At 41.3% G+C, this 23,939-nt stretch overlaps 1 protein-coding gene across 5 annotated transcripts in view; it reads left to right on the forward strand.

Moving 5' to 3' along the window:
• The window catches only part of AMBRA1 (autophagy and beclin 1 regulator 1), a 206,001-nt gene that overhangs the window by 3,551 nt on the left and 178,511 nt on the right, over positions 1-23,939 (forward strand). For all 5 annotated transcript variants that reach the window (XM_029582359.1, XM_029582360.1, XM_029582361.1 and 2 more), the window contains exons 2-3: positions 13,785-14,004; positions 22,264-22,322. In XM_029582359.1, coding sequence (XP_029438219.1) covers positions 13,870-14,004; positions 22,264-22,322 — 194 coding nt within the window. In that variant the 5' untranslated portion in view covers positions 13,785-13,869. The remainder of the gene's footprint in view (positions 1-13,784; positions 14,005-22,263; positions 22,323-23,939) is intronic.

The following is a 23,939-nucleotide window of genomic DNA, read 5'->3' on the forward strand; positions in this document are numbered from 1 at the left end:
GTAGCCCACTGCTCTAACCACTAGGCTACTCCTATGATCTCTATTTTAGCAGAATTGAGTGACAATCTGTTGTGACACAACCAACTGCAAATGGTAGAAAAACAGAGAGATACTAATTGAGTAGTTAAGGCCCAAGATGACTTTAAGAGTGAAAAATAATTGTATATCATCTGTATAAAGCTTGAAATGGATCCCAACACTGGCCAGAAGGTGGCAAAGTGTTGTAAGGTATACATCAAAGAGAGCCACCGACAAGGCAGAGCCTTGGCGCACACATGTTTGAATTGGATAGTAAGATCCTGGTTAATTCTAACCCATTGACGACATTGTAAGAGGGAGGATGTGTAAACCAAGATAGAATGGAGCCAGAAAGACAATGTAATAACATGTTATGGTTTATGGTATTGATGACTGAGGAAATATCTAGAACAGGGATGGCGAAAGCCAGTCCTTGAGTGCCACAAACAGGCCAGGTTTTTAAGATATCTGCAATAAATGTGCATGAGAGAGATTTGCATGCACTGCCTCCATTGTATGCAAATCTATCTCACGCATATTCATTGTTATCCTGAAAACCTGGCCTGTTTGTGGCTCTTGAGGACTGTAGTTTGCCATCTGTGATCTAGAAGAATGAGCATGTGTGTTTTTCCTGAATCAAAACTTCGTTGAACTGTGTCATAACTGGAAAGAAGAGTTTCTGTGTAATGAAACTTCTGAAAACCAAATTGATATTGGTCAAATATGGTATTTATATTAAAACAAATTTGATAATTACTGCAAAATAGCGGATTCAATAACTTTGGCAAGAAAAGGTAGAGACAAGATGGGCCAGTAATTTGACAGCATTGTTAACTCAGTGGAAGCTTTCTTCAGAGAGACTGAAAGTTAACTTGAATATAATAATTATAACTATTTTGCACACCCTCATTTACAGTAATAATGCCTGGTTATCTGCCAGCCTTCATCTGTATATCCCTGCTAGAAATTTAAGATCGAAGAATCAGCTTCTTCTGCAAATCCCTTCCCCCAGTTACAACTCTCTATTGCAGGTCCGATCCTTTGGAACTCAATACCTCTAACACTGAGAATCTTAAGCGATCCAAAGGAATTTAAGAAAGCTTTAAAACATTCAATCAAGCTTTTGCAGACCTATGCGACCCAATATAGACACAAATCCTCTTCTTTGTTAATTTTTTTAAAATAATTGATCTTATTTTACTTACATTGTGTTTTTTATCTGTTACCTTTTATGTTCTTTTATTGACTTGTCTTACTCTATTTTTGTGTTTTTGACAACTAATTATGAATGTATTTTTGTAACCCACCCTGAACTTTGGTGGGCACAGGATATAAATTCCTTTTAAATAAATAAGTTGACAATGTTCACTACAAACTCAACTGTTCCTGATGTATAACTTTGAGGAACAAAGTGGAAGAGGGATTCAAAGGGCAAGTTGAGGAGTTCATACTTGTAATGATGTGAAGGATTTCAGATTGAGCAACAGTAGCAAAATGGGCCCATATTACTTTATACTCATTAAAGCAAAACATTGGGTAATATAGATGATTGCTAAGATTAGATTATAAGTAATTTACATTATTCTTAGGGCAGCAGTCTTAACAGCAGACAAACTGGCCCCTATTAAACCAACAAATAAAGAAAAACTGCCCCATGGTTTTCCCATTCTTTACAATTATTGAAAAGTTCTCTCCAAAGGCTCAAGCGAAAATGACCTCTGATAATTTAACAACCTTCAAAAATCAATTAACTGAATACAGATCTGTTAGAAACTCAATGAAAAAGTTATATTACTACAGCTAGATTTCCATCGTTATGGAAATGTCCATCAGCTGTCGGCATGGGCCTAGTAGATTCGCTTACTAGGCTGCGTCAACCACACCACGGCTCAAGGGCTCACATCTGTGATGGTTTGCTAAGGCCATGAACGCGGTGGACTTGACCCCGGCTCAGGCTATCTCAGGATTGACTTTCCAGGTCCAGCAGCAGCAAGACCACTTCAACAATGTGACCGATATTCTTCAAGGCTGTCTGACTGGAATCCCTAATGGTGCATATGCTTACACCTGCACCAGCACGTCCTCCAGCTGCTCCTGCCCAGCATCTGCAATTCATGCTACACCTTCCTCCACCACCCAGATATGACGGAGACCCTAGGGCCTGCCGGGGGTTCATCAACCAGTGCAGAATGCACTTTGAATTGCAGGTCCCCAGCTTTCCCATGGATCGAACTAAGGTGACCTACTGTATATGCTGTTGCTACTGGCCACAACTGCCCTTGCCTGGGCATCTCCAATTTTGGCAAGTATTCGATGAGCAGTATTTGCTGATGTTTTTAGTAAAAAATCATGTGAAGACACTGTCACCCCACAGGACTTACGACTGTCCAGTTGACCTGCTCCTGGGTAAAATGCCCCTTCAGGGCAGGGTCTTCCCACTGTTCTCCCCCTGAAACAGCAGCCATGTACAGTTATATCCAAGAGAACCTGGAGCGGGGTTTCATCTGCCCTTTATTTCCAGTGGAGGCAGGATTCTTTTTTGTGGGCAAGAAGGATGGCTCCCTCAGACCGTGCATCAATTACAGGGGCCTCAACGCTATAAACTGCAAAAACAGATAACCACTGCCCCTAATTATGGAACTGTTCAACCACCTGCGTGGGACACAAAATTGGATCTCAAGGAAGCCTAAAGTCTTATCTGGATATTTATTTATTTATTTATTTATTTATTGTTTTTGTTATACCGAGTTTCATGATAGGCATCACATCAACCCGGTTTACAAATAACAAGGAGTGTAAAGCATAACGTAACGTAAAAAACAATATTTTCAATAAGAACCTTGAACTTTAAATACAGTGAATCAGAAAAAGGGAGAGGGAAAGTTACAAAAAACAAGGAAAATAAACTTGGGATGGAAGGGGAGAAATTGAACAGCACAATATTTACATTTCAGCCTATTGATACATTAGAATAGCAAGTGAAAAAATAAGACTATGAAACGGTACATAGGTAATCAAATGAATAAATATGACAGTTGTGAATGGTAATAGTATGATAAATATTCAGCAGGAATTAGTGAGAGAGGGTTTGAGGTTGGTTGATTCGTGTTTACATTCCATTATTGCATACGAGTTAGTGCTAGTGAGAGGAGGTTTTATTCAAGGCTTGGAAATGCTTTTTTGAAAAGCCAAGTTTTTAGTCTTTTCCTAAATGTTAAAGAGCATGGCTCTTGTCTCAAATCAGGTGGGATCGAGTTCCAGAGAGCTGGACCTGCTGATGAGAAGGCTCTGAGACTCAAGGATTTATGTTGGTAGGTTTTGGCCTTTGGAATTTGGAGTGACTCTTTGTAGTGTTCCCTGATAGGCCTGGCGGAGGTGAATTTTTTAAGTGGTATTGGATATGGGAGAGGGACAAGTGGAAGATAGCATTCAACACTCGTGGCTGCCATTAGGAATACCTAGTCATGCTATTTGGCTTTTGCAACACCCCTGCTGTCTTCCAATGTATGGTTAACAAGATCTTCAGGGACTTCCTTTACTCCCATGTCTTGGTGTATCTGGGTGATATTCTCATCTTTTCTCGCTCCCTAGCACAGCATCACAAGCACATGAGACAAGAATTGCAGAGACTCCAAGAGAACCACTAGTATGCCAAACTCAAAAAGTGCACTTTCGAGCAGAATGAACTGCCATTCCTGGGCTATATTGTTTCTCGGGATGGTCTGCGTATGGACCCAGAGAAAGGAAGGCTATTTAAGACTGGCCTCATCCCTTTGGGCTTAAGGCTCTGCAAAGGTTTCTTGGCTTTCCTAATTACTACTAGCAGTTTGTGCATGGGTATTCCTCTCTGGCAGCTCCCCTCACCACTCTTCCTAAGACCATCTGACATTGGTCTGAGGAAGGAATTGAAGCCTTCTGTTACCTCAAGCCTTCACTCTCCAAGACCCCTGTCTCCAACACCTGGATCTGTCTAGACCCTTTATTGTGGAGGTAGACGATTCTGCCATTTGGGTAGGGGCTGTCCTTGCTCAACACAACGATAAAGCAACTCTCATGCCATGTTGCTGCTTCTCCAAGACGTTCACTCCCATGGAAAGGAATTATACCATTAGGAACAGAGAACTCCTAATCGTGAAATTGGCTCTGGAGGAGTGGCGCCATCTATTGGAGGGGGCTAGACATCCCATTATGATTTTCCCAGATTATAAAAACTTGGAATATCTTATGCAAGCCAAGTGCTTAAACCCTATGGTCCTTATTCTTCAATTGCTTCAACTTTGAATTTGGGTACCGACTGGCAGAGAAAAATTAGTAGGCTGGTGCCCTTTCTCAGTCCTTTGAGGCCAAAGGCTTCCTGGAATCGCCTCATCCCTTCCACGATCCGGCAACAATCATGGTCATTGCGGCAGTGCCTGTCCTACTGGGAAAGATAGTGGTCCTCAAACACCTGCGAGAGAAAGTACTTAAATGGGCCCATGATTTCTGCCTATCAGGCCACCCTGGAATCACTAGAACCTTGGAACTGTTTCTTCTCCACTATTGGTGGCCTCAAGTAAAGCGTGATGTGCAGCACTACATAGAGTCCTGCCCCAATTGTGCAGCTAACGAGAGCTCCCACGCTTGCCCTTGGGGACTGTTAAAGCCATTGCCATTCCCCAAGAAACCCTGGATCCATGTGGCCATGGACTTAATCATGGACCTACCTCTATTGGCTGTACTTCCATTTGGGTTGTGTTGGATCGGTTCTCCAAGAAGGCTCACGTCACACCACTCCCTGGACTTCCATCCCTACCAGAATTAGCCCACCTCTTTTTCCATATATCTTCTTACTTCATGGATTCTCTCTGATCGGGGAGTGCAATACACCACTCAGTTTTGGAAAAGCCTATGCAAGAAGTATGGAATCTCTCTGGACTTCTTGTTCCTGTAAAACCGTAAAGTAATGGATAGACGGAGAGGACCAACCACATTATTAAGGGAGTCCTGAGGAACAACAGGATGACTGGGTGTTTTCTCCTCACCTGGGCAGAATTCTTCCACAACAACCATGTTTGAGATTCATCAGGATCATCTCCATTTCAGATTGTATTTGGCACACATCCGCGGATACCTCTTCCTGTCCCGGTATCAGTCCTCTTTTCTGCAGCCAACATCCTGAGCCAGGACCTCAAGGACTTATGGCAGAGGACCCATCAACTCCTTACAACAGCTGCTGAGAGATATAAAAAACAAGCGGACAAAAGGTGCCAGTCAGGAATCCAAGAAGTCTGCATACAATGGGAGTGATTCTTCTTTTATCTTATCGAACATTTTGCCTTATACTCACTTTTCTTCCTCTGGTTATGGGTAAGAGGAAGGGCAAGGCAAGAGTATATTCGGAAGCTTCTGAGTCTTCTACTCCGACAGGCCCGATGGATAAGCACATCTCCCGGAGCTTGGATCTTCTTTCTTCCTCTGATGAGGTGTTGGACTGCTTGCTGAGCAGTGGTCTGCTGGTGGCTGTCCCAGACCTGGAGTCATCTTTAACCCCAGAGATGCACTGCATTCCTCTGCAACCTGGGCCACTCATTGCCACTGCCAATGGTAGCATTTTTTCTCCCGTCGCGCTCAAATGACTTCAGAGTGACTATACTGGTGGCATCGGGAGGTGCCCAAATACCAGAGCTGAGCCATGTTTCTTCTGACTGGTGTGCATAGGGAGCCGAATCTTTACCTGCTTCATTTTCTTAGATTCTTGGAAGGGATCGCTTCTAAAGAGGTACTGTTTGCTCCTTTGATTAAGCCTACAACTATTATATTGGTTATTATCAGGGAAGCTATTGTAAATCTCTCTACTCAGGTTGCACAGTTTGTTTCACAGCAATAAGACCTCTCCAACTCAGTCCAAGCTTCACATTCTCAGTTACTTGATATTACATCTAGCATTGACTCTTATGAAATTAAGGAGACAGCTTTGCAGAAAACCGTTGACGTGGTTTCTTCTGGCCACCTATATTTGCAAAACAAGATGAAAAATCTTGAAAATGTGGTTCGCCATAGGAATATTAGGATTATTAATTTTCCTAAGAAAAAGATGTCTTCTACTGTAGAGCTGTTCCGCAAATATTTTATGGAAAATTTGTTTATTACTGAAAGTCTGTTACCTCCTATATTGAAAGCTTATTATGTTCCAATGAGTCAGAAAGGTAATCAAGTATGCGAAGATCCCGCTGCTGCTGATCTACTAGAATCTTCACATCTTTCTTCTTTTCTTGAAAAATCAGAAGATGTTCAACTTTATACTTTGTTAGTCACCTTTGCATTAGACTGTGATTATGACTTCATTTTGAAGTTGTTTTTTCAAAAGAAAGAGATCCCCTTTTTAGGGCTTAAAATCTGTATGTTCCCAGAAGTAGCTAAGATCACCAACTCCCAAAGGAAATGTTCTCTGTTAATGCACCTGATGTTTTGAATTTGGGGCATTGTTTTGGTTATTTTTTCCTTGTAAGTGTGGTGTTAAATATCAGGGAATTAAATGTCTTCTTTGATCCCTCCCAACTGAATGTTTTCCTCAATGATAGATGCAGACAAAATACTGATCCCCCTTTAATCAGTCTTTGATTGTCATGGCTTAGGGCGCCGAAATAATTTGAAGATTCTTCCTTAGCATTCTTCTGATTTCTTCTTATTTTATTTCTTCTTAATTTTACATTAAATTCTCCAATTTTGGTGTTTGATAAAGTACTTGAGATATATTTCTTCTAAATAATCTGTTTCTTTTGATTGTATTTTGATCTCTAAGTGTTATTTCCAATCAAGATATTTGAATTGTTATTTTTTTGGAAATGAATAAATAGTTAAAAAAAAAAAAAAAGCACCGGTTGGCACCTCTTCTAAAACCCGGAGACTTGCTATGTCTTAAGAAACTGTCTCCCAAGTTCACACATGGTTTGTTGGGCCAATCCAAATCATTCCACAAATTGGACCAGTGGCTTATCAACTAAATCTGCCTTCTACCCTCAAGGCTCTCAATGTCTTCCATGTCTCTCTTCTCAATCCTCTACTTTTCTTGTGGCCCTCACAATCTCCTCCTAAACCAGTGGAGATAACTTAAAAAGGGGACACAGAGTATGAAGTTCAGGATATCCTTGCCTCCAAGCGGTGGCATAAACTCCACTATCTTATGTCGTGGAAGGAGTTTGGACATGAAGAAAACATGTTGGAGCCTGTGTCCAATGTCCAAATCTCTTAATTCACTAAAGAATTCCATCAATGCATTGTCCAGTAGTTTAAGCCCAAAGGCATGGAGAGGGGGCTTAGAAGGGGGGCTACTGTAATGTTTGGTCGGATGCGGGATGGCCCTGTGACTGGCCACACTTACCCCCATATGACGTGGTCATGACACCGCAATGCCTATTCTCCTCCAGGCCCCCTAGGTGCGCACAGTGCACTGCCACTTAAAAGCCCTGTGGTAGGAAATAGAGCTACTGCCACTCACTGATGACCTCACATTTAAATCCCAGCTGTGCTTCTAAGCCTTACCTCAGCAACAGGTCCTCCTGCCCTTGCAGTGTGATTGCTATTCATTGTTCCTGTGCCATGCCTCCTTATCTTGCTTTGTTGTTTCCCTGCCTTGCCTTGTTCAATCTGATTGTGTCCTGTTGTACCTTGTCTATCTCTGCCTGCCGCCTGGTTCTGACCTCTGCTGTGGACACAGACTACTGCTTTCAACTGCTGTGTGCCCTAACCTTGGTCTGGACCTGGATATTAATGCTTGCTGCCTGCCCCGACCTTGGCCTGGATCTGGATCTTGCCTGCTCACTGCCAGCTCTGACCTCTGCCCTTATCCTGACTTTGTTCGACCGCTCCTTACAGGACACTCGCCTAAGCTTTGCCAGCCGCTGGAACCCAAGGGCTCAACCTGCGAGAAATGGGGCTGGGATAGGTGAAGTCCCTGCTCCTTTCCCAGAAAGGACGTGTCTACCAGCTGTCTGCGTGAGCCTAGTAGATTTGCTACTAGGCTGTGTCAGCCATGTCACAGCCCAAGGGCTCACATCTTTGAGAACTAAATGAATTCTTTGCTTCAGGCTTCACTCAAGAAAATGTAAGAGAGATACCCATGCCAGAAATGATATTCCAAGGTGATGATTCAGCAGAACTGAGACGGAGTATGCAAATGAAATTTAATGTGGACAAGTGCAAAGTGATGCACTTAGGGAAGAGTAATATAAATTATAGCTAAACAATGCAAGGTTCCACATTGTGAGTCACCATTCAGGAAAAGGATCTAGGTGTCGATGTTGATACGTTGAAATCTTCTTCTCAGTGTGCAGCAGCAGCCAAGAAGCAAATAGAGTGCTAGGGATTATTAGGAAAGGACTGGAGAATAAAACAGAGAATATCATAAAGTCTCTGTATCACTCCATGGTGCGACCTCATCTTGAGTATTATGGGCAGTTCTCAAAAAAGATATAACAGAATTAGAAAAGGTACAGAGAAGGGCAACCAAAGTGATAAAGGGTTTGGAACGCTTCCCCTATGAGGAAAGGCTAAAGAGATTAAGAATCTTCAGCCTGGAGAAGAGATGTCTGAGGGGAGATGTGATAGAGGTCTATAAAATAATGAGTGGATTGGAACGAGTAAACTATTAGTTGCTTACTCTTTCAAAGAGTACAAAGATCAGGGGACACAATTAAATTATTAGGTGATACATTTAGAACTAATAAGAAAAAATATTTTCTTACTCAGCACATAATTAAGCTTTGCAATTTATTGCCAGAGGATGTGGTGAAAGCTATTAGTGTAGGTGCTATTAAAACAAATTTTGGACAAGTTCCTGAAGGAAAAGTCCTTAAACCATTATTAAGATGGAGTTGCAGAAATCCACCTCCTATCCCTGAGATAAGGAGCATGGAATCTGTCTAACTTTTAGAATCCTGCCAGGTAACTTGAATTGCCCACTGATGGAAACAGAATACTCGGCTTTATGGACCTTTGGTCTAAGTCAGCATATCAAATTTTACCTGCAGTGGTGGATAAACCCAGGTCTCCTGCTGCACATCAAGAGACCCTTTCTGTTGACTCCTCCACTAGAGGTGGGGGATACACCTGATGCTGCATGGACCCTATGGGGAAAGTCACCTGCAGATTAATCTTCCGAAGCTGTGAGCTATCTGCTATGTGCTAAAGGCTTTCTCCCACCTGCTCTCATGCGAGAGAATCTTGATCCAGACAACCATATGCTCATGTTCTATATAAAGAGAGACCCATGCAAGGAAGACCGCTAAATCTACTCATGAGCTGCTTATCACTGTGAACATCTTCAAGCAAATTACTTTTCCACTCTGGTGCATTTCTCAGCAGTTTTTTTTTTTTAAACTCATAAGTGGTTTTAGATTAGGAGGTTGCTGATAATTGATTTGTTTGCTTCAGAGGACAACTGGAAGGTTGAAAAGTTCTGCTCCATATTAATGAGCAGTTACAGATTAGCTCTGAATGTTTTAGTATTCAACCATACTCTTACCAATGGTTCTCAACTTTTTTCCCATCGTGACACACTTGACAGACCACACTCACATGTGTGACACACTGCTTATTACAATTCACGGCGGAAATAAAAAAAAAATAAAGGTCCAGTATTATTTTTATTGTTAAAAATGGCACAAGGAAAAGATCCGTATTCTGTTTGAACAGAAATTGCATAAATAGTAAACATCCCACACCAAAACAGCACCAATTTCCAGCACTTAAACAACGCACAATAAAGCTCTGGAATTTGTTGCCAGAGGAGGTGGTTAGTGCAGTTAGTGTAGCTGGGTTCAAAAAAGGTTTGGATAAGTTCTTGGAAGAGAAGTCCATTAACTGCTATTAATCAAGTTTACTTAGGGAATAGCCACTGCTATTAATTGCATCAGTAGCATGGGATCTTCTTAGTGTTTGGGTAATTGCCAGGTTCTTATAGCCTGGATTGGCCACTGTTGGAAACAGGATGCTGGGCTTGATGGACCCTTGGTCTGACCCAGCATGGCAATTTCTTATGTTCTAACCACCTTACCTAAGAAAAGGCAACACTGAAAATATTACACCAGGCCTTAAGACACCAATACATCTCCTATTAGGAAAACAGGCCAAGTCAGGCTGCTATAGAGCCCTACACAGAAACTGCATGCCAGCAGAAAACCTCACCTGAATCACATGTGCTGATCCTCACCTAACAAAGAATAAAGAGACCAAAACGTATAACTAGAAGCATGCAGACAAAAACTGAACTGGAAACTGCAACAAGCCAGAGTCTCTGTATGCAGTGCAACAAAGGAAAAAAAGAAACATCACCCATCCTTATAAAACAAATCAAGAAATATAAAAGCAATAGCAGTAAAAACCATTCTAACAAAAAGAACAGATTATTTCAAAACAGCAGATGAATGGAATATCCAATAATTAAAAACTCATCAAAAATTTCTAGATACCAATAAAATATTTCAAAATAGCAGACACAAAGACCCAGTAATGAAAAAAAATGAGGATACAAAACATTTTTTGCTTTGCATACCTGGGAACGTTTGATATCCAGGTGTCCTGAGATTGTTCTGAATTAGCAGGAGGAAGGGTGGTTTGCTTGGAACTTTCTCCTCTCTCAGTCACATACCAGCGCTCTCTCTCACACTGGCTCTCAATTGCTCACATATACACATACTTTTTCTCTCTCACTTATATAGACTCTTAATTACACATTTACACACATGCTGTCTATATCTTTTCACGCTTACACACATAGGCCAGCCGTCTGCAGCATGGCAGCTGACCTAGGAAGTTGTCTTGTAAGGACTCGTCTTTGTATTGGAAGCTGGGTTGCAGGTTCTTCTGAGCCTTGCTGAAGCTTAAGATCTGCTTCCTCTCAATACATTCAGCAGGCCAGCATCATCTCTTCCCATCTCTAATTGCAGAGAGATTTCATTCTTTAACAGAAGCTTAGACAAAACAATGGCTTGGCACAGGAGATGAGCTTGTCATGTACTGCAACTTTATCAGAAGTTCAGCATGTCTGTATTTTTGAAATACAGGTCAGGGTCCAAATATGAAGTAAAAGTTCATTTTGCTGTATGGACAGTGGTGAAACTTGTGTTTTTTATTCCTACATTCTCCTCCTTCCCGGGGAGATGCTGATTTCATCAGGAAGCCTTCAACCAGGAAATCCTATAATTTCACGTGGCATAGGTTCTGTTCATGGTGTGGGGCCAAGTAACTAGACCCCTTTCCTTGCAGCCTGAGGGACTTGGTTCAGTATCTCTTCTTCGTCTGATCCTCAGGCCCTTTTACCTTTTAAGTGAAGGTACGTATCTCAGTTGCACTGCAGCTTATCATCAGCAGGTGAATGTGGCTTCAATTTCTCTTTCTTTTAGGGTTTAAGTTCATGAAGGGGTTATGGTATTCCAGGCTTTCAATCGCAAACCACTAGTGCTTTTGGATTTTAGTGTGGTCCTGGCTCAACTCATGAAAACGCTCTTTCAAGTTGGTTGACCTGAGGTTTCTCTCATGGAAAGTGTTATTTCTCATAGTCTTACTTCAGTAAGAAGAGTAAGCAAATTACAGTTTCTGGTTTCTTATTAGCCTTACCTGAAGGTTTTTTCCATAACAGGATTGTTCTGCAAACTCACTTTAAATTCCTTCCAAAAATGGTAACTGCTTTCCACGTTAACCAAAAAATTGAGCTGCTGACATTCTTCCTGAAACCACATGTATGTAGAGGAGATTGGTATCTTTACGCCTTGGATTGCAAGAGAGCCATAGAGTATTATTTACACAGGGCTCAACCTCATCACACAGTTTCTCACCTGTTGTTTATTATTATTATTATTATTATTATTATTATTAAAGGCTTTTATATACCGACTTTCTTGATACAAATCAAATCAACTCGGTTTACATCGAACTAAGCAGTAACAGTAACTAACCAATCAACAAGAGACAATTTAAAGGAACATAAAGTTACATTATAACAAGGATGCCTTAACTGGGAGTAGGAAATAAAGAGGGAGAACGAAGATAAGTACTATATACAAGGGAGGGAGGCAAGGAGCCGACCTCTTGATAGTTTGTAAGCGTGATTTGGTGTTTGTTTATTTACATAAGTGAGTGATGGATCAATTCTAAGTCAGGCTGTGGGGCTTGTAGTGGGGAAGGCTCAGCAGAACAGCCATGTCTTTAGTTTGTGTCCTTTTAATCCCAATAGGTTGGGAAGAGCATTTGCCAAAAACAATCTGTCTGTTGTGTGGCGAACTATGCAGTGCCCTGTTATTCTCTGGCTGGCTACAGACTCTATCAGAGTTTTTCGTCAGAGACATGGGGGACCTCAGTGGCTCATCTGAGGGCCACTTCCACTGAAGACCTATGCAAATCTGTTTGCACCTTCATGTCCCTTTATTGTCTAGACTGCATAAGCTGTTTTGCTCATCTTGTTCATCCAGTAGTCCACACTTCACCTGCTGGGGCCAGAATGTTAAATAGTTGTGAAACTCTCAGCTAGGCAACCCCACTAGTTATGGCTGATTTGTGTCAATGGAGAAAGCAAGTTTGTTTATCTGCAGTCAGCAGGATAAATTGGCCATATATTTAATGCCTGCCCACCTCTTGAGAGACCACTATCCTGTTAACGCTGAAGCTCTGGGGCTTATGAGCCAGTAACTGTGTGTGGGAACCCCCGCATATGCTCAGAGTTTTACTGGGTCAATGTCGGCCCACTAGTTATGGTTGATTTATTCTACTGTCCATTGGTACCAGCTCTTGTGAGTGTTTTAGCACCCAGAATATTGAGTAAAGTCCTTCACTGTATCTAGGGAGCGATAATGTATGTTAAGTTTGGCTCCTCCAATCATTCTGAAAAGTTGGCTCCCATGCTGTTGACTGTGGAGAACCCTGTTTACAGGTAAGCAAACTTGCTATGCCTGTATGTAGATGTTTCGGAAATAGAGGATCTTCAAATATCTTGGACCATTCTTTATTATTCTTTTAAGCTTACTTCAATTTGTGAACCCCTAGGAGCAAGCATATTGGCAAGAGAATCATATATGATCTCACATGCTCCAGAACTGATTGATCTAGAGTGATCATGAAAGCCATTTCTGCAGTGCAAACAGTATTTTACCTGTGGAAATTAAGGCTTTGATTATAGCTCACCCTCAATGTGGGTAATTTTGTCGCTTTGTTAACAGGCAATCCTGGGGAGATGAGAGGGCAGGAAATTGAATAATGTGCTTAGTTTTGTATAATCAAAATTCGGCATGTTGTTTCCAATAGAAAAATTACCCACACAGAACGCTCTCTGTGGACAATAATGAAAGCAATTGTGCATATGTACTTTTGTTTTCATTATTGTGGCAAAGCCTGCAGGTTAAAATTACCCATGGGATTTTACAGACTGTGGGTAGTTTGATTATTTGCCCCCTAGTCTGGGCTAGCTATGGGATCAACTGCTGTGTGAACCATTCTGAGCCAATTGTATGCTAGGACACTTGTATCTCTTGCCAATGTTAGCTACTCCTAGTGCTTCAAGGCGTTGTAGGGGTCCAGCTTAAAGAATTAAAAAAAAAGAGTGACTTAGTAGCTTTTTCATTTAATGCACTAATACTTGCAGTCTGTACTTTTGAAGTAGTACACAGTACACGAAAAGCATAATTATTCTTGCAAAGTGAAATATGTGCCATTTCCTGCATTCTCTGGTGCAGTTCACCCTGTCCCCTTTGTATGTTTGAGGTGTATCTCTGACTTGACCCTCTCTCTCTTGTCAGATTTCCATGCAAACAGTTACCTGCAGGCTCTGATTCGCACTCGTCTTCTCTCTGCTGCTTGGAATGACAGTGGACACTGCTAGACATGAAGATTGTCCCAGAGAAGAATGCTGTCCGCATCCTATCAAGCCGGGAGCGTGGCATACAAGCCTTAGGAGCTCAGCGCCTGCTGCAGGCTCTGGTTGAGGATAAAACCCGATGGATGAAATGGGAGGGCAAGGTAAGGAGTGCTGAACTAGCACTCTAAGGGAATGTGGGTTATGTTTTGGTATTATTGTCCCTGTGCTCCAGGGATATGTATGAGCCACTGCTTTTTAACATTTATAAATGATCTAGAATGGGAACAATAAATGATATGATCAGATTTGCTGATACAAAATTATTCAAAGTTGTTAAATCGCAAGAGGATTGTGAGAAATTGCAAGATGACCTTGTAAAACTGGGAGACTGGGCAAGTGGCAAATGAAAATTAATGTGGAGAAGTGCAAAGTGATGCACTTAGGGAAGTGAAACCCAAATTATAGCTAAATAGTGCAAGGTTCCACATTAGGAGTCACCATTCAAGAAAAGGATCTAGGCGTCTTTGTGGATAATATGTTAAAATCTTCTGCTTAGTGTGCAGTGGCAGCCAAGGAAGAAAATAGAATGCGAGGGATTATTAGGAAAGGACTGAAGAATAAAACCGAGAATAACATAATGCCTCTGTGTCGCTCCATGGTGTGACCACACCTTGAGTATTCTGTGCAATTTTGTCACTGCATCACAAAAAAAAAATGGCAAAATTAGAAAAGGTACAGAAAAGAGTGACCAGTGTTAAAGGGGATGGAAACATTCTCCTTTGAGGAAAAGCTAAAGAGGTTAGGGCTCTTCAGCTTGGAGAAGAGACAGCTGAGGGGGAGATATAGTAGAGATTTATAAAATAGAGTGGAATGGAACGAGTAAATGTTAATTCGTTGTTTACGCTTTCAAAAAAAATACAAAAACTAGGCGACATTCAATGAAATTGCTAGGTGATACATTTAAGACAAATAGGAGAAAATAATTTTTTACTCAACACATAATTACATTCTGGAATTCATTGCTGGAGGATGTGTTGAAAGCTGTTAGTATGGCTACATTTAAAAAAGGTTTTGACAAGTTCTTGGAGGAAAAGTCCATAAATTATTATTAAGGTGGACATGGAAAAATCTCCATGCTGCTTATACACCAGGGATAAGCAGTAATCTATCATAAGATTTGCCAAAGGTCCATCAAGTCCAGCATCCTGTTCCAACAATGATCAATCTAGGTCACAAGTGCCTGGCAGGATCCCAAAAGGACAATCTTATGTGCTGGTATTTTTTTTTTTTTTTAAGTTTTATTATGTTTATTCCTTTACATCAAAAAATGAAAAAAAATGATGAAATTATATATAAGAAAACAAAAAAAGGAAAAGCAATATTGCTTATCATTTAAATCAATATATTACATCATAGTCCACCTAAAATAATGGGAGGATTACAAACCATCATAAAATATCAATCAAAGGAGAACTTGCATTAATTGCAACATCTTTTAACCAACAGCCTTATCCCTAATGAAAATCTCTAGGTATGAGGGATCAGTAAATACAAAACTGTTTCTCTGATAGGTAACAACATTTATACAGGTATTTAAGGAAAAAGATGCCCCCCCATATCAATAACTGCTTTCTACGACATTGTGTGTCTCGGGAAACATCTGGAAATATTTGAACCTGCTGACCACAAAACAACCTCCAAACAAAGCACCAGTGATCATCAAACAGTATGATTTGATATTGCAAACAGGACCCGGAGAAGTGTCACAAAGACCTGAGTTTTGAACTTCAACAAAACAGACTTTGTAGAAATGGGGAAATATCTGGAGGCAGAACTTGAAGACTGGGAGACGATGGGAGAGATCAAACAGTGGGGCAAACTAAAAGGAGCAATTACAAAAGCAACAAATCTGTCTGTTACAAAAATAAACAAAAGTAAGAGAAATAAGAATCCAATCTGGTTCACAAAGGAGGTGGATGATGTAATAAAAGCAAAAAAGCAGCTTTTAAGAAATATAAAGAGTCCCAAAAAGTGAAACACAGGGAGGATTATCTGGCGAAACTGAGGGAGATGAAAAAAGTAATCAAGAAAGCAAAAAGTCAGGCAGAGGAAAGTATTGCCAAGGAGATAAAGCGAGGTGACAAAACATTTTTCAGATATATCAGAGAAAGGAGGGAAGGTACATAGTGGTAGAGTGAAATTGAAAGGGGATAAGGATCAATGGGTGGAGAGAGATGAAGAAATGGCGGAAATATTAAACAAATACTTCAGTTCAATGTTCATTAAGGAAGACCCTGGAGAAGGACCGTCACTTGTTATCAAGACTGAAGAAGGGGGTGGCGTAGATGAAACTCCATTTACGAAAGATAATGTATGGGAAGAGCTAAGAAGACTGAAAGTGGACAAAGTCATGGGGCCTGATGAGGTTCATCCCAGATTACTGAGGAAACTCAGAGATGTGCTGGCGGGGGTCCACTGTGTGACCTGTTCAATAGATGTTTGGAATGGTAAGGTGCCTAGTGACTGGAGAAGAGCGGTGGGGGTCCCACTCCACAAGAGTGGGAGCAGAGAAGAGGCTGGAAACCCCAGGCCGGTTAGCCTCCCCTCGGTGGTGGGAAAATTAATGGAGACACTGCTGAAGGAAAGCATAATGAACTATCTACAATTCAGTGGGTTGCTCGATCAGAGGCAGCATGGATTCACCAGGGGAAGGAACTGTCAGATGAATCTGATTTTTTTTGATTGGGTGACTAGAGAACTGGATCAGCGAAGAGCACTCAATGGATTTTAGTAAAGCTTTTGATACGGTCCCACATAGAAGACTCATCAAGCTTGGGAGTCAGCTCCAAGGTGATGGTGTGGATTACAAACTGGTTGACAGATAGAAGATGGTAAATGCAACCTACTCTGAAGAGAGAATGGTGTTAAGTGGAGTGCCACAGGGATCAGTGTTGGGACCATTTCTGTTCAATATCTTTATGAGCGACATAGAAGAAGGGATAGAAGGTAAATTTTGTCTATTTGCAGATGATACTAAGATCTGCAACAGAGTGGACATGCTGGTGGGAGTACAGAAAACGAGAGTGATGTAAGGAAGCTTGGACAGTGGGCGACGACATAGCAGCTGGGATTCAATGCCAAGAAGTGCAGAGTCATGCATCTGGGGTGTGGTAATCCAAAAGAGCTGTATGTGATAGGGGGTGAATGGTTGCTGTGCACGGAACAAGAGAGAGACCTTGGGGTGATAGTGTCTAGTGATCTGAAGCTGGCGAAGCAATGTGACAAGGCGATAGCAAAAGCCAGAAGAATGCTGGGCTGCATTGAGAGAGGAATAACCAGTAAGAAAAAGGAGGTGATAATCCCCTTGTAGAAGTACTTGGTGAGGCCTCACCTGGAGTACTGTGTTCAGTTCTGGAGACCGTATCTCAAGTGACTTATGAGGTGAGGTTGAAGGTCCTAAATATGTATACTCTAGAGGAGAGAAAGTGCAGGGGAGATATACAAACCTTCAGATACTTGAAAGGTTTAAATGATGCACAATCATTGATAAACCTTGTCTGTTGGAAAGAAATCAGAAGTACTTGGCCATGAAATGATTCTACAGGGAGGACAACTCAGAGCCAATGTCAGGAAATATTTGTTCACAGAAAGGGTGGTGGATGCCTGGAATGCCCTTCTGGAGGAGGTGGTGAAGACAAAAATAGTAAAGATTTCAAAGGGGCATTGGATAAACACTGTGGATCCCTTAAGTCTAGAGGATGGGAAAGAAGAAAAGAGTGCATGGGGGTAACCTGCTGATGTGGTGGTTACTGCCCTTAACCAATAAACTTTTATGCTGTTGATGCAACTCCAACATTGCTCTCTGCTTCTCTAGCAAGAGGTAATGGGAAATTGGACTCAAACAGCAACCAACAAGGGCCCTGACTTTGAAGTCTGGGAAGCTGATAATTATAAAGATGGCTTGTATGGCTGGCAGTTACTGCTGTGGACTTGTTGGGTGGACTGTTTGGACCTTTTCTGCCTATATTTCTATGTTTCTGTTTCTGTGTAACATCTTCATCTCAAAACAGTGTCTTGCAAGCCCTACAGCAAATGGTCTAGCTATTCCAGAACCTTAGTTTCTTATAAACCTTGAGAAGTCCAGTCTCATTCCAACACAATGCCTTCGGTTCATTGGAGTTATGATAGACTTCTACTAAGAGAGAGCATATCTTCCAACCAACTGAGCACGCCTCCTGTGTGTCTTAACCTTCTATCAACCCTATTCTCCATGGCATGGCATGGAAGGTACTGGTGGTCCTGGGACATATGGTGGCAGTGATACATGTAGTTCCTTTAACATGCTTGCACATCTGCTGCTTCCAATGTGGCCCAAGAAACCAGTAGGACCAAGTGTTCTAGCTGTTGCATTCAGTACTCAACATTATACCAGAAATAAGATACAAGCTCAGTTAATGGCTACATTCCCATGGGCTCACTTATGGAGCGCCTCTCCGCCCTCTTCCCTGTCAGATAACACTGGCCACTGACATCTTGACTATGGCTGAGGCTTGCATACACAGTCCTGTTGGAACTCCCAGAAACATCTATTACATAAAGAATGCTCTGGTAACATTTGCACACCTTCTCAGAGGGAAGAGCATACTCCTTCAGACATACAATCAGGTGACTATTTTTTTATGTCAACAAATAAGATGGCACAGGCTTTTGAATTCTTTGTCAAGAAACACTTTGCAAATGGCAATGGGTGATAGACTATCAAGCGATGCTGCAGCCCATGTATCCTCCCAGATTGTCAACACAGCAGACCATCTCAGCCCTGTGTTCCATCCACATGCGTGGTCATTCAAACAATCCATAGCAAACAAACTCTTCAGATCATGGGGTTGTCTTGTGATTGATCTCTTTGTAACGAAACAGAATTGGAAACTCGATCAATTTTGCTCCATTCTACTGAGTCCTTTCAGGCTCGCACAAGACATGTTCTTTCTGGATTGTGGGGCAAACTTTGTGTATACTTTTCCTCTACTACCACTTATTGTGAAGACAGTGTAGAAGCTTATTTGAGCCCAAGCTTGAATGATTCTCATAGCTCCAGCATGGCTCAGTCAGATCTAGTGCAGCTGTCACTACTTCCTGTCCCTCTGGGGTTGGACCCTTATCTGCTACCACAAGAAAACGGATGAATATTTCGTCCAGCTCTAGCATCTCTCAATCTAACAGATTTGATGTTGATTGTGCTGATATCTTATTACCGAAGGAAGTAGAAGCCAGTGTCCTCTCTGCAAGAAATCTTTCCATTAGATGGAACTATTTCTTCAGATGGTACAGATATTCTCACTGGTGCTCTCAGAATGGCCTGGATCCATTCTAATGCCAGCCTCTATCTCTCTCGTCTTATCTACATCACTGTTGAATTCTGGTCTGGCTACGATTTCAGTCAGAATATAAGTGCAGTTGCAGCCTATCATATTTCTGTAAAAAATAAACTTCAATGCATTGGTTAGTATCAAAGTTTGACAACCACCAGTTTGTAAATTGTCAGTTCCTTGAGATCTCAATGATTGTCCTCACACATTTGATGAGACCGCCCTTTGAATTGCTGGACACAGCATCACTCAAACACCTTACATGGGAAGTACGGTAGTCTTTTTAGTTGCTATCACCTCAGCTTGCAGAGTTGGTGAGCTATAAGCACTGGTGCATTACCTGCCTTATCTGCAGTTTTTCCGTGATAAAGTAGTTCTTCACACACATCCTAAATTCCTTCCAAAGATTGTTTCAGGATTTCACATTAATCAATCTTTTATGCTTCCTATATTTTTTTTCTACTGCCTGCATGCTTAAGATGGGGAAAAGCCTCTTCACATTCTGGATTGCAAGAGAGCACTGGCTTATTACAAACATACGACTCAGTCTCACTTTCAGTCATCACATCTGTTTGTTTCCTATGATCCAAATAGACTAGGCATTGCAGTGGTGAAAAGAACCTTTTCTAACTGGATAACAGACTGCATCCAATACTGTTACTCAACTGCATGACTAGATATTGCTTGTTCAGTTAGTCACAGAGTTATGGCTTCCTCCATCAAGAAGTACCTCTAGAAGACATATGCAAAGCTGCCACATGGTCATAAGTACATACCCAAAACTCAATCAAACTGTATGTATACTCATAAGTACATACCTTCACATCCCACTATTACCTGGATAGTCTGACAGCATCTGACAGTGCTGTGGGAAAGGCAGTGCTGTATCAAGTGCTCTTGCAGTAATCAACTTTCCATGGTGGTGGTCGGGTTGCTTACTAAGAGACCTCCCACAGATCATGGCTAATTCAGCCTGCTTATTGATTGAAAAAGCAAATTTGCTTTTCATAGAAAGGACAAATAGCTATGAGATGGCCGCCCTCCTTCCTGTAGAGTCAACTATGTACCTAGTTAGCTCTGAAACAAACTGAGGAGACCCTGAGGAAATGCTCATGTGGGAACTCCCACACATGCTCAGTAGAGCTCAAAGCTCTACTAGCTTGGAGAGACTAGTCCGTCCGGTGCTGTCAGATGACAACATCCATCGATCAAGGCTAATTCAAACTGCTATCTACAGAAAACACCATTTATGGTAAGCAGACTTGTTTTATCCCATGCCTTCGTGAATTCAGATACTGACCTTGACTCCACCCTCTCTATGGAGAGACTTTTCCATGTGTCCATTACCGTTTTTGTCAAGAAATATTATACTCCTATCCCCTTTCACCCTCATCCCATGCCCCTTGTTTTAGAGCCTATTTTCCTTTGAAAGAGGCTGGCCTAGGTATATAATGTCTCTGTCATATCTCTAGGGAGTTCTGGCCAGGTGTACCTTCCAGATACACATTTATGCGTATTTTGATGATTTAATGTAACCGAAACTTAATGTAGAATGTACTATAGTACTCTTACTCCAACATTACTTATGTGCCTACATGTAAACCGTTGTGATGGTATATATCTTAGCGACAGTATAGAAAAAGTCTTTAAATAAATAAATAAATATTTCATTTCAGAGGGTAGTGAGCTCCCTTGTAGAGGTAGTGGAGACAAGAACAATATATGAATTCAAAAAGGCATGGAATAAACACAGAGGATCTCTGAGGGAGTTGTAGGAATTAGTGTAGATGGGCAGGCTGAGTAGGCCATAGGGTCTTTTTCTGCTGTCACATTTCTATTATTCTAAGAAGGAATCATTCTCAGCTCATCATTCACACCCAATCCAAAAAGCTTCACTAAAAAGAGACCAAGAAGTGATAGTGATGCAAAGTGAGCACTGATTGTGCAAGCAAAAAGCTTTGCAGAAAGCACTAAGATACTTTTGTCTGAAAGTGCAAATTAAAGAATCAAGCAGAAGTCCTGCAGCCTTTTTACACACAATTTTTTTGTGAGTATTTTTCACTTACAGAAGTTAGAGAATTAATTTCTGTGGCAAAAGTTATTTCAGAATTGTTTGAGCAAACTGACTTATAGGACTTCTTACCTAAAACTTAGAAATGGTTCTTAAAGGTCATTTTGCTGGGCTCCAGCTTCCCTGTTGCTTTACCCATTTCTGCATTTATATCATAGAAGAAATGGAGAATAAAAATGCTTTTGAAAATAATCCATTTTACTGGAATAATTTCAACTTACAAAATAAATGAAGTTACAATGATGTGTATATATATATTCTGAGAAAAAACGGTAATTTTCTGTTGTGCAGCTTTTCTTGAATCTCATCTTTTACTTTGATCTTTGTGAAATATTATGCTCATTGAATGAACACATTTGGCCCATCCTGCAGATTCCACAGCCAAGTCTCTGTTGCTGCAGTTTGCATATTTTTGCTGCTGCACCACAGTTATAAACAAATGTTTTTAGTACAATTCAATAGGAGTATAAGCTGCTGTTGAAATCTATATCCACTCAGTTGGATGCACTTAAAATCATTAGGCTACCAGAGTAAAAACCAGTTCAAATGGTATTTGTCTTTATTGCATATCTTAAAATGTGGATAGTACACTAGCAATCCAGAGGGCCAAAATTGCCCGTCCACTCTGCCCAGTTGGGTAGCCCAGTGCTAACTCCTCCCTTCCCCATGCCTTTTGCCTGACCTCACAACCATGTTCTTACCACTGCTCTCCATATCTGTTCCAAGCATGCCCAAAATCTGTTATAGTGACTGCTGGTGGACTAGTTCAGGCCTTGCTATTTTCAAGTGTATCCTTATGGGAATGCTAAGAAGTATTTTGATTCCCATTTCATCAAACTTGACAGTGTCTTTTTTTCATTGTATTTTGCTTTCATTATTAGTGCTGTGAAAATGAATAATAAGGAAGTAATTCTGATAATCCAAAATGGGTGCTGGGTTAAAGATCTAGTTTACCATCCTTTTGCTCTTGCTTCTTTCAGAAAGTAGAGTTGCCTGACAGCCCTCGCTCCACCTTTTTGCTGGCGTTTAGTCCTGACAGGTAAATTTTCTTCTTTTTTTTTTTAACCTTTCTATTTACACTTCAGCACTAGGTTATGTAGGCATTGTGGGTTCTTTGTTATGCTGTTGGTTCTTTGTAGAGAAAGCATATTGGGAAGCTATTGGTTATGTCATGTACACATGTCTCTGCTGCTTTCTGCTGAGCAGCATCTACTATGAAGGAAGACTGTCATGTCATGCACACGTTCTCACATGACATGCTCTGTCTCCCTTCGTTACATGTCTGTTTCATGATCTAGCTCCTTTTTCTCCTGTTAGCTGTTTGTATAACTGCCTTTCTTACTATAGGGGGAGATACGATAGAGCAGGGATGGTCAGCTCTGGTCCTCGAGAGCCACAAACAGGCTTCGGGATATCCATAGTGGATATGCATGAGATAGATTTGATGCACTGTCTCCATTGTGTACCAATCTAGCTCATGCATGTTGATTGTGGTTATCCTGAAAACCTGGCCTGCTCGTGGCTCTCGAGGAGCGGAGTTGGTCACTCTTGTGATAGAGGTCTGTAAAAGGAGTGGAGTAGGTAAATGCAAATCAGTTTACTCTTTCAAAAAGTACAAAGACTAGGGGATGCGCAATGAAGTTACTAGGTAATACATTTAAATAGAAAATATTTTTACTTGACACTCCTATTATCCCTCACTGACATTATACTCAAAGGTATGGACAAAGGGCATTCCTACCTCCTAGCAATGCTCGACATCTCTTCAGCATTCGACACCATCAGCCATAAAACATCGGCATAACTGGAAATGCTCTCCTCTGGTTTGAATCCTACCTCAAAAATAGACACTACAAAGTCAAATTGGGTCCCTTCATATCCGATCCTATAGAATTAACCCGAGGTGTACCTCAAGGCTCCGCCCTATCCTCCACACTCTTCAGCATCTACATGTTACTCCTATCCAATCTAGGTCTCACCCACTTCTTATATGCAGATGATGTCCAAATTCTCATCCCCATCACGGACTCCCTGCCTACCTCATTAAAGATCTGGGACAACTGCATTAACGCAATCAGTCGCCTACTTACAAATCTCAACCTCGCACGCAACACTGCAAAAACTGAATTCCTCATCATCTCCCATGATCCGCTCACCTTCAATCACTCTTACTCCAACACCCAACCCCCTTCGACACCTTTCCCGTAACACGTGCAAAATCTAGGTGTTATTATCGACAACCAATTGAACTTAAACACATTCATAAAATCCACCATGAGAGAATGCTACTTCAAGCTTCAGGTCCTTAAAAAAACTAAGACCTCTATTATATCTCAATGACTTTCATACAGTCCTTCAGGCCATAATATTCTCAAAAATTGACTACTGCAACTCCCTCCTCATAGGCCTCCCTACCTCCACCATCAAACCCCTACAAATGTTACAGAATGCTGCTGCCCGAATCCTCACTAACACCCACATACTGAGAGACCTCCATTGGCTCCCCATATCCTACAGAATTCTCTACAAAAGCCTTTCCCTCCTACACAAGACCCTACACAACCAAAACTTCCAATGGCTAAATGACTCCCTCCATTTCCACTCGTCCAATAGACCCACGAGACCTGCTTATAAAGGTACCCTGCACATACCATCC

The sequence above is a fragment of the Rhinatrema bivittatum genome, chromosome 17 (genome assembly GCF_901001135.1).
Source record: "Rhinatrema bivittatum chromosome 17, aRhiBiv1.1, whole genome shotgun sequence".
Taxonomy (NCBI): Eukaryota; Metazoa; Chordata; class Amphibia; order Gymnophiona; family Rhinatrematidae; genus Rhinatrema; species Rhinatrema bivittatum.